This window comes from Oncorhynchus keta, chromosome 31 (assembly GCF_023373465.1).
Source record: "Oncorhynchus keta strain PuntledgeMale-10-30-2019 chromosome 31, Oket_V2, whole genome shotgun sequence".
Classification (NCBI taxonomy): domain Eukaryota; kingdom Metazoa; phylum Chordata; class Actinopteri; order Salmoniformes; family Salmonidae; genus Oncorhynchus; species Oncorhynchus keta.
Genome location: NC_068451.1, coordinates 1,496,876 through 1,511,557, shown reverse-complemented (window position 1 = coordinate 1,511,557; position 14,682 = coordinate 1,496,876). Strand labels below are relative to the sequence as shown.

Here is a 14,682-nt window from a genome sequence, read left to right as displayed (position 1 = left end):
GTCTCAAAACCCTGAATGCTTTATTGAAAATATGCATACATAACGTTACATAACAGTACAATCACTTTTTGTAATAACACTTAAATGCAAAACGGATTCTTCCGAACCTAGCTGCTAACAAACCTAATGGCTTCTCACCTCGCCAAGCGTTTACAGCAAGGAAATAAGGTATGTCTCAACAACTTGCATAAACTGAACCTAGAACACGTCTGATTGTTTGGTGTGTATATACATATCTATCGGTCTTCTGTAATAGAACAAGCTGGTGGTGGCTGTAATGACCTGTGGGCAGGCGCTCGCCTGATGCAGGGGAGATCTGTGTCACAGAAAAATACTTAGCCTATACGCTGTTCTTACACTCTCATTATACATCCCATTAACATATACAGATATATATAGCACATCAGAAAAGCTTATTTTGCTTGACTGTCCAACAGGAACAATTTGTACGTGGAAAAATACATGGTTGAAGAGGCCAATTATAGTACAGGTTGAAATGAGAAAACAAGCCATAAACAGATAAGCACGTTTTTTCAAAGACATTTTATGTCAGCCTGTATTGAATACATAAATCAGGAAAAGGAAAAACAAAGCAGCAAATAAATGCTCATTTCACCACAGCTAGAGAAAAAAGTGGATACACCAAAAATGTAAGCGATAGGAGAGAAGGGAACAAGTGAGAGACGAGGGAAATGGAGGACACATAAATGAGATCAAAGTCAAGGAAAACCCAGTTAACCCCGTTGATGTTAAGGGTGATTTACAACCCAGTTCAAACAGCAAGTTTAAACAATTCCTTCACCACCTTACCACTCCACAACTAAACTCAGCAAAAAAAGAAACGTCCCTTTTTCAGGACCCGGTCTTTCAAAGATAATTTGTAAAAATCAAAATAACTTCACACATCTTCATTGTAAAGGGTTTAAACACTGTTTCCCATGCTTGTTCAATGAACCATAAACATTTAATGAACATGCACCTGTGGAACGGTCATTAAGACACTAACAGCTTACAGACAGTAGGCAATTAAGGTCACAGTTATGAAAACTTAGGACACTAAAGAGGCCTTTCCACTGACTCTGAAAAACACCAAAAGAAAGATGCCCAAGCTTATCTGCGTGAACGTGCCTTAGGCATGCTGTAAGGAGCCATTAGGACTGCAGATGTGGGCAGGGCAATGAATTGCAATGTCCGTACTGTGAGATGCCTAAGTCAGCGCTACAGGGAGGCAGGTTGGACAGTTGATCGTCCTCGCAGTGGAAGACCACGTGTAACAACACCTGCACAGGGTCGGTACATCCGAACATCACACCTGCGGGACAGGAACAGGATGGCAACAACAACTGCCCGAGTTACACCAGAAATGCACAATCCCTCTATCAGTGCTCAGACTGTCCGCAATAGGCTGAGAGAGGCTGGACTGAGGGCTTGTAGGCCTGTTGTCTGGTGAGGACCTGCCTTACATCACCGGCAACAACGTCACCTATGGGCACAAACCCACCGACGCTGGACAGGCAAAAAGTGCTCTTCACTGACGAGTCGCTGTTTTGTCTCAGCAGGTGTGATGGTCGGACTCGCATTTATCGTCGAAGGAATGAGCGTTACACTGAGGCCTGTACTCTGGAGTGGGATCAATTTGGAGGTGGAGGGTCCGTCATGGTCTGGGGCGGTGTGTCACAGCATCATCGGACTGAGCTTGTTGTCATTGCAGGCAATCAACGCTGTGCGTTATAGGGAAGACCTCCTCCCTCATGTGGTACCCTTCCTGCAGGCTCATCCTGACATGACCCTCCAGCATGTCAATGCCATACTGCTCGTTCTGTGCGTGATTTCCTGCAAGACAGGAATGTCAGTGTTTGCCATGGCCATTGAAGAGGCCGGATCTCAATCCCATTGAGCACGTCTGGGACCTGTTGGATCGGAGGGTGAGGGCTAGGGCCATTCTCCCCAGAAATGTCCGGGAACTTGCAGGTGCCTTGGTGGAAGAGTGGGGTACCATCTCACAGCAAGAACTGGCAAATCTGGTGCAGTCCATGAGGAGATGGACTGTAGTACTTAATGCAGCTGCTAGCCACACCAGATACTGACTGCTACTTTTGACCCCCCCTTTGATCAGGGACACATTATTCCATTTCTGTTAGTCACATGTCTGTGGAACTTGTTCAGTTTATGTCTGTTGTTGAATCTTGTTATGTTCATACATATATTTACACATGTTAAGTTAGCTGAAAATAAGCGCAGTTAACAGTGAGACGTTTCTTTTTTTTGCTCAGTTTATAACCTCCTAAACATTCCCATTAGAAAGTTAGCCTCAGCACGTGCTTCACTAGGTCTAGCATGGACTCTGAAGAGTAAGAGTGAATGCTATTTAGCTGAACCACAGGTGGTCAAAATGGTTTCTTCTGGCAGCAGTGAGGCCTAAGCAACATGCACATCAATCTCACCATCCCATCCTTTGGGGAAACAAAACTACATCCAATTTAAAAGGGTATTTAACTGTGTTAAAAAAACACTAAACAAACATAATCACCATAACCAGACAAGCATCTCCAAGATTCACTTAGATTTGTGGATTTTATATCCGATTCAGTTAAAATGCCTGTAAATCCTGTCATTTAAAATTAGCTAAAAGTTTGAGGTGAAATAAAATACGTCATTATTTTCAGCATGTGAAAACCCCAATCTCTTATACGTTGAGAGGTTTATTAGAGGCAATAAATAAACCAATAAAAATCACTTTCCCGTTGGAAGAACAACATAGATATACAGTACCGTGAAAAGTATTTGCCCCCTTCCTGATTTTGGCATATTTTTGATACTGAATGTTATCAGATCTTCAATCAAAACCCAGTATTAGATAAAGGGAACCCGAATTTATAAAAAAAAAATATTAACAAAGTTATGCAACACCCAATTACCCTGTGTGAAAAACAAATTGCCCCCCTTACACTCCATAACTGGTTGTGCCAACTTTAGCTGCAATGACTGCAACCAAATGCTTCCTCTAGTTGTTAATCAGTCTCTCACATCGCTGTGGAGGAATCTTCACCCACTCTTGCATGCAGAACTGCTTTAACGATATGCTTTAGCGATATTTTGGGATTTTCAAGCATGAACTGCTTTTGTCAAGTCCTGCCACAACATCTCAATTGGGATTAGGTCTGGACTTTAACTAATCCATTCCAAAACATAACATTTGTTACTTTTGAACCATTTTCATGTAGACTTGATTGGGTGTTTTGGATCATTGTCTTGCTGCATGACCCGGCCCATCGTAGAGTTGACAGGTCACCACCCCTCAGCTGCACTTCAGCTCACAGACTGATGGCCTGATATTCTCCTGTAGAATTATCTGATACAGAGCAGAATTCACGGTTCCTTCTATTAAGGCAAGACGTCCAGTTCCTAAGGCAGCAAAGCATCCCCAAACCATCCCACTACCAGCACCATGCTTGACCGTTGCTATGAGTTTTTTTTACTGTGGAATGCAGTGTTTTGTTTTCATTAAACATAATGGGACCCTTATTCACAAAGACTCAAGTTTGCCAAAATGCACATGGACTTCCATTAAGACTCTTGGAAGAATGTTCTATGGACAGATGATTCAAAAGTATAACTTTTATAATGAGATGTGTACCATTACGCCTGGCGAAAACCAAACACTGCATTCCACAATAAAAACCTTAAGTATGATGGTGGTAGTGTGATAGTTTGGGGATGCTTTGCTGCCTCAGGACCTGGGTGACTTGCCTTAATAGAACAAACCATGAATTCTGCTCTGTATCAGAGAATTCTACAGGAGAATGTCAGGCTATCCGTCCGTGAGCTGAAGCCGAAACGCAGCCGGGTCATGCAGCAAGACATGATCCAAAACACACAATCAAGTCTACATGAAAATGGCTAAAAAGCAACACATTTTAAGTTTTGGAATGGCCTAGTCAAAGTCCAGACCTAATCCCAATTGAGATGTTGTGGCAGGACTTGATACATGCAGTTCATGCTGGAAAACCTACAATGTCGCTGAGTTAAAGCAGTTCTGCATGGAAGAGTGGGCCAAAATTCCTCCACAGCGACATGAGAGACTGATCAACAACTACAGGAAGCGTTTGGTTCGAGTCATTGTAGCTAAAGGTGGCACAACCAGTTACTGAGTGTAAGGGTGCAATTACTTTTTCACACAGGGGCATTGGGTGTTGCATAACTTTGTTTATGAAATAAGTGTGTCATTGTTGTGTTATTTGTTCACTTAGGTTCCCTTTATCTAATATTCGGTTTTGGTTGAAGATCTGATAATATTTGTATCAAAAATATGCAAAAGTAGAGAATTATAAAGGGGCAAATACTTTTTCACAGCACTGTATATACCCATACCACTCTCCACCACTACAGCCCTCTCTCCATATATCAACGTACTAATCATGACAATAAATAATACTATCAATAATAAATAATAAACTCTTGACGAGGCAGGTGAAAGGTGGCAGACCTGGGGTTAGCTCCAAGACGAAAGAGGATGGGGCCTGGCTGAACACAGGAGGTGCAACAGACATCAGACACTGTGAGCCACACAGGTAAGAAGAGGCGGGAGGTCAGTCAAGGTGCCTGCTTGGTAATCAGTTAATTTAAGTGATTTGTCTGACATCTCCGTGTGTGTGACGTTATCACCTGCCACTGGAGCACAGCCCCAGAGCCAAACCTTCAGAAAGCAGCTGTCAAAACGCAATAGTTCCTCTGCTTCATTCGTTAGAGTTTAGTGTTTTTCTCCTGGATTCGAGAAGTAGTGTCTTCTGCTCCAAGGTCACCATCAGCTGTCCATGCTACAACATTCTTTCAGGGAGAGAGAGAAACAGAACAGCATTTTCATTTATTGTTTATTTTTTGAACATTTATTTTTGCCCAGCCCCTTCTTCAGATGACAAAAATAAACATTGTTCTTACAGTCTTTTATTTTCTTGTTTACATGTAGTCTACACACGTTTTACATAGATGCCACTTTTGATTTTCTTTACAGTAGCTACATAGCAATAATAAAATAATTTGATATTGTTATATACATTACATCTATATAGAATAGTACTTATTTATACATTACGTTGTCAGTCATAACTATTATAGAACATGAGCTTTTAAAACCACCCCTCAGCTACTCTCGGACCATCCCACCTATCGCCGTAAACTGCCCTCGTATGATTTCCATGTGCCATATATTTTTCAACTGTGCCGTTTCACATAAATTCTGAACCGGTCTAATCCTATAGGATCTACAGATTGTATGTTAAAGATACACATTTTTACCCAAAGTACAATTATATTGTTGATTGATTATGGCTTTCCAAATCTCCCAACAATGCCCTATGTAGAGTTAATTATAGAAGAGGCACTTGCATGTATATTACCTTAACTTCTTGGTCCACCCCTACACAATAGACTTAAAAACCTTTCAAATGGTATTTTACATCACTTTGTCTCATAATTACAGTGTAGAGACTATGGTAATAATATACACTGAACCCAAAAACATATGGCAGATATAAAGAGGGCTCTAGGCCACTAGTTAAAGTATGATGACCAGTCAAATAAATCCGTACCATTTAGCCCCTCAGCGTCCTGGACATCAAGGAAAGGGGCGGGCCCCCAGATTCGGACAGTGCCGTCGTCTGAGGCGCTGGCCAGGAGACCGGGCACTACAGGATTCCAGCTCACACAGTTCACTGTACGTGAATGACCTGTCAACTCTGCGATGGGCAGCTCACTGCGCCTGTGCCAGATGTACACTTTGTGATCTGTAGATGGAGGACACACAGTATGAACCAGACCATGTGAGTGTTAAACATTCGCCTCTACCTTTTCCTGGGTCATGTTCATTAGGCAACAAATGGAAGAAAACAGACAAACATGGAGGGACTACCTGGCCTTTTTCCTTTGCAAACTGTTTGAAAAAACGTTTTCTGTTGCATGAGCTAATAGACAGCCCTGATGTGTGAGTGAGTTAGTGTGGTTATACTGACAGGTTTACAAAGAATACCGAAAGTAATGTCAAAGCATAATTTGGACACATCGACTAGAAGAGGACGTGGCCTTACCCTCACTCCCACTGGCGATGAAGTCTTCGTTGTGTCCTCCAAAGCAGGAGTGGATGGTGTAGAAGCCCTGTGTCACACCCTGATACTTCCTCACCAGCACCCGGTCATGTAGGTCCCACAGGTGCACACCCTACAGACAGGCAGAATATTGACCGGTGCACTCTCAGACAGCTCGACATAAACCTGACCAACCCCCCCAAAGAAAAGCCAAACCACTCACCTGAGTAGCCACATTCAGCAGAGCTAACCTCCCGTTCTTTGAAACTGTGAAAGACATGATTGGATGGTCCTCCTGGACTCTGTGGAAATGCAGCACAAGCACAGAACTTGCATAAGCACAGGATGGGCCTTGTGCATATAGAAACAATGATTAGATATGACAATGGATGGGACTAACTCACATGTTTCTGTCCGTAAGGTCCTCAAAGTTGTAACCACGGATACGCTGGTGTGTGTCTGATGCTAGGACGGTCCGAGCGTCACCCAGGCACCACAGGCATTGAACCCTTACTCCTTCCCACGAGTCCAGCAGGTTACCATCCAGATCCTGGGGATAAGGTTATATCAACCTAAATGGACTGATTAGTCCCAACACACACAATAGCTCAATCTGCCCTTATGCGGAGACAGACACGTTACACCCTGATGGAAGACACTCACACACTGGTAGAATTGGCCCCTCTGGCCTCCGGTGACAAAGCGTTTGCCGTCTGGATTCCAAGCCACACTGGTCAGACTGTCCTCGTGTGATTGGCTCATTTTTGTCCGCAACTCACCCGTCTGGCCAATGACAAGAGACATGGGCAGGGAGGACTTTTTTTAAAAACCTTTAAACTTTTTTAATGTCTAGTAATAACATGACAATAAAAAATACAATTTTCATCCTGGTGAGAGTAGGATGTGGAAGTCATCTCTAATTTACATGCAACACAATCATTGACGAATAGAACTTTGTAGAGGGCTTTTGATCTTTCCAACAGCAAGCTTTCTGGATAAAAAGTAAATCCAACATTACCTGTACGTTCCACAGCCACAGCTCTGAGCAGTCATCGGGGCCACAGGCAATCAAGTAAGTGTCATCAGGGCTCCAGGCCAGGTATGAGACACCGTAGGCGTGGCCCTCTAGAGTCTTCATCAGCTTCAACTGGTGACTCTCCTGTCAATCAGCAGCACAGTTATTACCTCAGCTAATCATTTCCCCCAAAGTTCACATCTTCCTGCCCCCGCCACCCCTTTGAAACCCCCCTCTCTTATATGCTGTTTATTAAAACCTGATACACTTATCAGCATGATAATGGTTCATCTGTAATGAGAAAGGTTCCTACTGTGTTGACATGCCACACGATGACTGTGGTGTCTTTGGATCCCGTGGCCAGTTTGGTGCCGTCATTGGAGAACTTGCAGAACCACACTTCATTGCAGTGTTCGGTGAGGATCTGCTGGGTGTAGCAAGGGAACTGTTTCCTGTAGATAACAACACTCAGATGTCAGGGAGAGAGGGCATATAGGAGAGAATAAGGTTTTGTTAATTCCAGGAATAGACCTTATCACCCTGAACGTTCTACCCAGCTCGTGTGGGTACCTAATTTATATATTTTTAAACCAGGGCAGATAATGACAAAGGTTTTAGCATTGGTTTAAAGGAATCACTTAATTTCCTATCCAGTTAGAAAATGTGACCGTCAGAAAACGAACATTAATCAATGGCGCGTGAATACATATGATCTATACTAGAGTTTGACCGATTATGATTTTTCAAAGCCGATACCGATTATTGGATGACCCCAAAAAAAGCCGATGCCGATTAATCTGACGATTTAATTATTATTATTTTTTTTGTAATAAGGACAATTACAACAATACTGAATTAACATAAAACATCAATAAAATCAATTTAGCCTTAAATAAATAATGAAACATGTTCAATTTGGTTTAAATAATGCAAAAACAATGTGTTGGAGAAGAAAGTAATATGTGCCATGTAAAAAAGCTAACGTTTAAGTTCCTTGCTCAGAACATGAGAACATATGCAAGTTGGTGGTTCCTTTTAACATGAGACTTCAATATTCCAAGGTAAGAGTTTTTAGGTTGTAGTTAATATAGTATTTATAGGAATATTTCTCTCTATACCATTTGTATTTCATATACCTTTGACTATTGGATGTTCTTATAGGCACTATAGTATTGCCAGTGTAACAGTATAGCTTCCGTCCCCCTCCTCGCCCCTACCTGGGCTCAAACCAGGAACACATCAACAACAGCCACACTCGAAGCATCGTTACCCATCGCTCCACAAAAGCCACGGCCCTTACAGCGCAAGGGGAATAACTACTCCAAATCTAAAAGCGAGTGACGTTTGAAACAGTATTAGCGCACACCCAGCTAACTAGCTAGCCATTTCACATTGGTTACACCAGCCATTAGGCTGATAGGCTTGAAGTCAACAAGACCATGGTGCTTGCCTACGGAGCTGTGAGGGGAACGGCACCTCAGTACCTCCAGGCTCTGATCAGGCCCTACACCCAAACAAGGGCACTGCGTTCATCCACCTCTGGCCTGCTCGCCTCCCTACCACTGAGGAAGTACAGTTCCCGCTCAGCCCAGTTAAAACTGTTCAATGGTGGAACACACTCCCTCACGACGCCAGGACAGCGGAGTCAATCACCACCTTCCGGAGACACCTGAAACCCCACCTCTTTAAGGAATACCTAGGATAGGATAAAGTAATCCTTCTCACCCCCCCCCTTAAAAGATTTAGATGCACTATTGTAAAGTGGCTGTTCCACTGGATGTCATAAGGTGAATGCACCAATTTGTAAGTCGCTCTGGATAAGAGCGTCTGCTAAATGACTTAAATGTAAATGTAAATGTAAGTCATAAACAGCGCTGTGCTTGTGAAGAGCTGCTGGCAAAACACACGGAAGTGCTGTTTGAATGAATGATTACGGGCCTGCTGCTGCTCAGTCAGACCGCTCTATCAAATCAGACTTAATTGTAACATAATAACACACAGAAATACAAGCCTTTGGTCATTAATATGATCAAATTCGGAAACTATCATTTCGAAAACAAAACATTTATTATTTCAGTGAAATACGGAACCGTTCTGTATTTTTAATTTTTTTTTATTTTAAATCTAACGGGTGGCATCCCTAAGTCTAAATATTCCTGTTACATTGCACAACCTTCAATGTATGTCATAATTACGTAAAATTCTGACAAATTGGTTCGCAATGAGCCAGGCAGCCCAAACTGTTGCATATACCCTGACTCTGTGTGCAATGACACAATTTCACCTGGTTAATATTGCCTGCTAAACTGGATCAGTAGTTATAACTAGTGATTATGATTGATTGTTTTTTTATAAGATAGGTTTAATGATAGCTAGCAATTTACCTTGGCTTCTACTGCGTTCGCGTAACAGGCAGGCTACTCGTGGAGTGCAATGGTTAGAGCGTTGGACTAGTTAACTGTGCGGTTGCAAGATTGGAACCCCTGAGCTGACAAGGTGAAAATCTGTCGTTCTGCCCCTGAACAAGGCAGTTAACCCACAGTTCCTAGGCAGTCATTGAAAATAAGAATGTGTTCTTAACTGACTTGCCTAGTTAAATAAAAGGTATAAAAACAAAAAATATTATTATTATTATTTTTTTTTATAATCGGAAATCGGCGCCCAAAAATACCGATTTCCGATTGTTATGAAAACTTGAAATCGGCCCTAATTAATCGGCCATTCCGATTAATCGGTCGACCTCTAATCTATACAAACAATCTTGTGACATAACCATAATAGAAGCAAAACAAACTATTACTGGGAATTAAGACCATTACAGCTACAGCTACAGCTACGGTCCAAGGCAAGGCAATTTTGACGGCCAAATTAATGGAATGAACACAGAAAGGACAGACAAATATAGACAGAGTCTTACCGGCTGCAGGCGTGGTCCAAGAGGAGGGACACAGAGTCCAGGCCACTGTCCAGTTTGGTGTTGTGGTAGAGGCAACGCTCTCTCTGCAGCTCCACAGCCTGCCTCAGCAGGGTCTGCAGCCGGCGCGGAGGCAGCATCACAGAGGGAGGCAGGTACGCTGCAGACAGGAGAAGGGAGGGAATGAGGCACAGTGTGATAAGATAGGAATGAGGGGAACAAAGAGAGAGGGAGAGAGATACATTGTTTAAAAGAAAGTCTATTCTTAAAATGTCACTTGGAAAAGAAGAAGAACAAAATATGTGTTTAAAGACCATCAATTCCGTTCCTAATCTGGAGAGTGTTAGGTTCTGAATGAACCTATTAAAACTCACGGATGCTTAATAAAGCTCAAACCAAACATTTTCACACAAGCACTGATATTTAACCCTTCTCCTACGCTGAGTCTCCTCCTACACATCTGAACAGCCAATGCATCGCGGTTGCTAGACAGAACCTTAGTGATACCTATTCTTCCTCACTTCATCTGACCTGACCTCTGCCCCAAAGTGCTCACTCCTTCCCAACTCACGGCTGTCATGTTGACTCGTACCAGACTATGTCTTTTCTCCTCCCAAAGGATCCCTGATGGCTAACAATAACATATCTGGACAGAAAGTAAACGTTATACAGTTCCCTCTCTCCCTCAGTGACATGAATAAGTATATTTCATATTCTCAGAACCCAACAAGAGGAATAAATTTGATAATAAAGGTGCACTCATCTTAAAACCGGGGGGAAGGCTGAATGGGAGGATGTGGTATGTGTGTGTGTGTGTGTGAGATGTGCGTGTGTATGTGTGCGTGTAAGATGGCACTCACTCTGTAACTTGTCCAGGAGTTTAGTGCGGGAGGCAGTGCCTTTGCCCTCCCACTCTGCCTTTGCTCTCAGGTCCTCTGCATGGCTGCACATCAGGTACCTTGGAAATAGATGACATCGGTATTAGGCTGCCCTGCAGGACTCACCCCCAGCACCACGGAGACAGTCAGCTAGAATAATGGGATTCCCTGTCTAACTCAAAATCAGCTAAAATTCAAAGAGGAGCAAAAAATGTGTCTTTAACAAATCCATACCATCGACCAAACACGACAAACACTCCTCACTGATGGAATAGTTAGTTGTCACATTGCAATGGACGTGGATCAAATTAGTTTTAAAAGGTACTACAAGTGACATCGGTTTCAATTTCAAAAGAGGCTTAGCTATATGTCTGTGATCTAGGCCATTTCTTTAGGGTGTGGTAGGGCATTAGGACTGTTGATCAGAGGTAGCTACCCGCTCAGGATGTGGATGCGCTCTGTGTTGTACTTGAGGGGAGTGAGCTCAGCTCTCAGGACCTGCAGCGCCTCCAGGACCTTGGCATCCTCCAGACACTCCAGGTACTTCTGCTGCAGGAGCAGGAACTTCATCCGCTATAGAGGAGAAAATAAGACAGACAGGGGAGGAAAATATGAGTGCATTATGAGTTAAGCACATGCATCTTAAAACATATCAAAATGGTTGTCTATGAAGAAAATGTAGCCTACACATCCTACTATTTTACTCTGACAAGCAATTAGTTGTCAATGTCTTGTCCGCATTCTACTGTAGCTAGTGCTGAGTGACTAACCGAAATGTTGGTTATTTTTGGCTTTTTAAACAACTAATTGACCGATTTCAGTTCAATTATTTGAATTCCATTTTATTCCGTTTTTTTCTATGAGTGCAATTTCTCTAGAGATAAATCAGATCAATCCTGAACTGCGCAATGTAGCAGCTAGTTTCCAACAGGCCAATATTCTACATAGTTTAGTGTAGAAAACATGGTAATTACCTACAATGACCATAATCAAGAGACAGAAGAACACACAATCAATAGGGATAGAGAGCAGTTGCTTTGTGTGGTATGGCTACCTGAAAATACATCATCTAAGATTGATAGATGGTAGCAGTAATAAAAGTACGCCTTATTTACTGTGAAGAACTACTAAAATTGTGATTTTGTTAGACAGCATAAGCATCAGCTCTATAGAGATGATGATGTGGAATGAAATAATAGCAATCAAATAGGCCTAAAACAAATGTAACATACAAAACAACTGAAATATTTTATTAAATGTGTATAGATTATGGTTAATAAGTGATAAGCAGTAATTAATTGTTTTATTCTGTGTTACAGCATTCAACCCACATAATGCATAGTGCATTTAATGTTATAAACAAGAATTGAAAAGTGTTTTTGAATAAAAATGTTATATATAATCAAAACCGAAATGGACCTCAAAATGCACCAATCACTCAGCACTAACTGTAGCACTGTTGGGCTTACCACAATAGCACTTGGAGAATGCATCAATGCTTTTAGCTCATTCAGGTCACTTTCAGCCTATATTCAAACCAAAAAAATAGACACAGGTTATTTTCTGTTTTCTAACTACTGTACATTTCAACTTAATAAGCATAATTGTTTAAAAAGTTTAAGAGAAATGTATAAAATAAGTCAACAAGTAGAATAGATGTGTTGTGTACCTCTAAGGTTAGATGATTAAAAATAAAAACATCTCAAATGGTTTCATCACCTTGTCCCACTCTCCTTCCACCACATGGTTGCGGAACTTCGTGGCAGAGGGATGCTCCAGTCTGCAGCCAGACTCCTGCATCAACAGGTCCACTGTCTGACTGTAGATGAGAGGGGGAGGGTGAGCACTTGCAAAGGAGAAATACAAAGTATTTGCAAATACCATTATTTTATGTACAGATATTCAACACTAAAATATTTGTTAAATTTCTTATTTTGTCAGAGCCCTGACCAAGTTATAAAAAAAGTAATAATTAATTTGAATCATGTTTACTTATTACTTGGTCAAGTACAACATCACAATGCCTGATCATTGTATCTTTATCAATGGCTTGCCAAAATCCTAAACAATTCGACTTGTGCTGTATCAAATATGTAGACATATCTTTAACATTGGAGGCAAATGTTATGACCGTTCAATTTTCTAATTTCTTTAACGAAAACAGATCGATTTCACGTGACCTTGTGGCTTGATTGACATGCAAATACTATCGAGTAACCAAACATTCTCAAAGCATTCTGGACTAGATTTTCCAGTTTGCATGGTCTTGGCAACTCCCAAGAGTAATGTCATTATGAACATATTTTTAATTACACTTAAAACATATATAAGTATGCATATGGCTGATGATTAGGGAAGTGTTGTTTCTTTAGGCTACTTAACGAGAAAACGGCATGTTCTTGTCATTTCATGAAGTCCCATTTCTGGACCCCAAAGTAACTAGCTTCCTACCAAAACTAGCTAAATTGTGTAATAATGGGCCATCTTTCTCCCTTCATCAATTTTCTAAAGGACCTGTGCTGTATTCCATTTACCTCTACAAAGCCCCTCTGTTTATCTCACCGAACTAGTCGCTGTCAACATGATGACTTGCTTTATTCGCGTTTATTATGAAGAACATGATTTAGCATCAGCTGACAGCTAGCTAGGAAGCTAACGTTACTTACTTAAGTCCTAAATCGTGTAAATGTTGCCCTATAAGTCTAATGACATCTTCCTCTGACTGAGAAAGACGTTTCTTCTTTTTCACGGAGTTTGCATCCGAAGACACGGTGTTGTTGGATGCTGCTGGGGCTGGGATACCGTCGTTGTTACTGACAGAGTTCCCATTGTTTGTTGTGGATAGTCCATTAACGTTAGTGTGAGCTTCCCCGGCGGAGGACGACTCTCCGTTTTGCGCACTGTTGTTTAGGCAGGACAGCTCCGAATCTTGACCCTGCCCTGCCCCGTTGGCCTGCATGTTATTAATGTTGATGTGGGCAACACTGTGCGGATTGAATCGAATAATAGGAGCAACGGGTGAATTGGGAAAAGTTCAAATCCCCACAACTGTAGACAGGGCCGCTGACCCAATTGCAGCCCCAAGCCCCCCTGCTCCCTCCGCCACCGAAGCTCGGTATTTCTTTCGCGGTAGCGGCGACGCTCCGCCGGTTTTCGAGTCGGAGGAAGCGGAGGCCAGAGTTAATTCACCGAGGGTGTTGGTGACAGAATGATGTAAAGTTGGGGCTAGCAAAGGTGTCAGAGACGAGACAATAACTCGTTTTATCGCTGAGCTTCTCTTGTTATTGTTGCTCTCCAGACAGCTGCAGACCCATTATGGATATTGAGACGCGGTGACGTCACCGGAAATTCCGACACTCCCTTGTGTCCGGGTAGTCCATAGGTGGTGCCCTTGAAGATCATACTGAACTGTTTGTTTCACTTGTTAATATACCTTAAATGTATATGTTTTGTTTAATATTTTTATTGTTTAATTATCTCTCGGGAAAAATATAACTTGTTTAATATAAATCTTCAGTTTAAACAATAACATCGCCCGTCCTGTATGTAACCACGGTAGCCAAACGCAACCACTCTCAAATTCATAGAGCTGTGTCTGCATGACATCCATGACGTCAAAATTATAGAATTAACCAGTTGAGGCTGTATAGCTTTTGTTTCAAATTACATTGTTTGCAAAGAATGTAAAGATCAAAGATCATGAGACAATATGTTATATTATTCAATAATCAATGGATTATTATTATATATACCATTAATTTAAAAGTCTAAAAATGGAAGTTCAATTGCAGGTTG

At 41.8% G+C, this 14,682-nt stretch overlaps 1 protein-coding gene across 2 annotated transcripts; it reads right to left on the bottom strand.

Moving 5' to 3' along the window:
* Nucleotide 1: 1 nt before the first annotated feature.
* LOC118364179 (WD repeat-containing protein 26-like) lies at nt 2-14,260 on the bottom strand. 2 transcript variants are annotated; one of them, XM_035745460.2, is made up of 14 exons: nt 13,554-14,260; nt 12,607-12,706; nt 12,357-12,413; nt 11,324-11,460; nt 10,870-10,967; nt 10,013-10,169; nt 7,409-7,547; nt 7,099-7,239; nt 6,744-6,863; nt 6,485-6,630; nt 6,304-6,382; nt 6,084-6,213; nt 5,589-5,783; nt 2-4,817 (listed from the first exon to the last, which is right to left on the bottom strand). In XM_035745460.2, exons 1-14 carry the CDS (start codon nt 13,844-13,846, stop codon nt 4,744-4,746), a joined length of 1,866 nt encoding a protein of 621 aa, XP_035601353.1. In that variant the 5' UTR covers nt 13,847-14,260; the 3' UTR covers nt 2-4,743. The 2 variants fall into 2 exon arrangements, with proteins under 2 accessions (XP_035601353.1, XP_035601354.1); XM_035745461.2 differs by having other exon boundaries at nt 2-4,827; nt 13,554-14,259.
* Between the last annotated feature and the right edge of the window lie 422 nt (nt 14,261-14,682).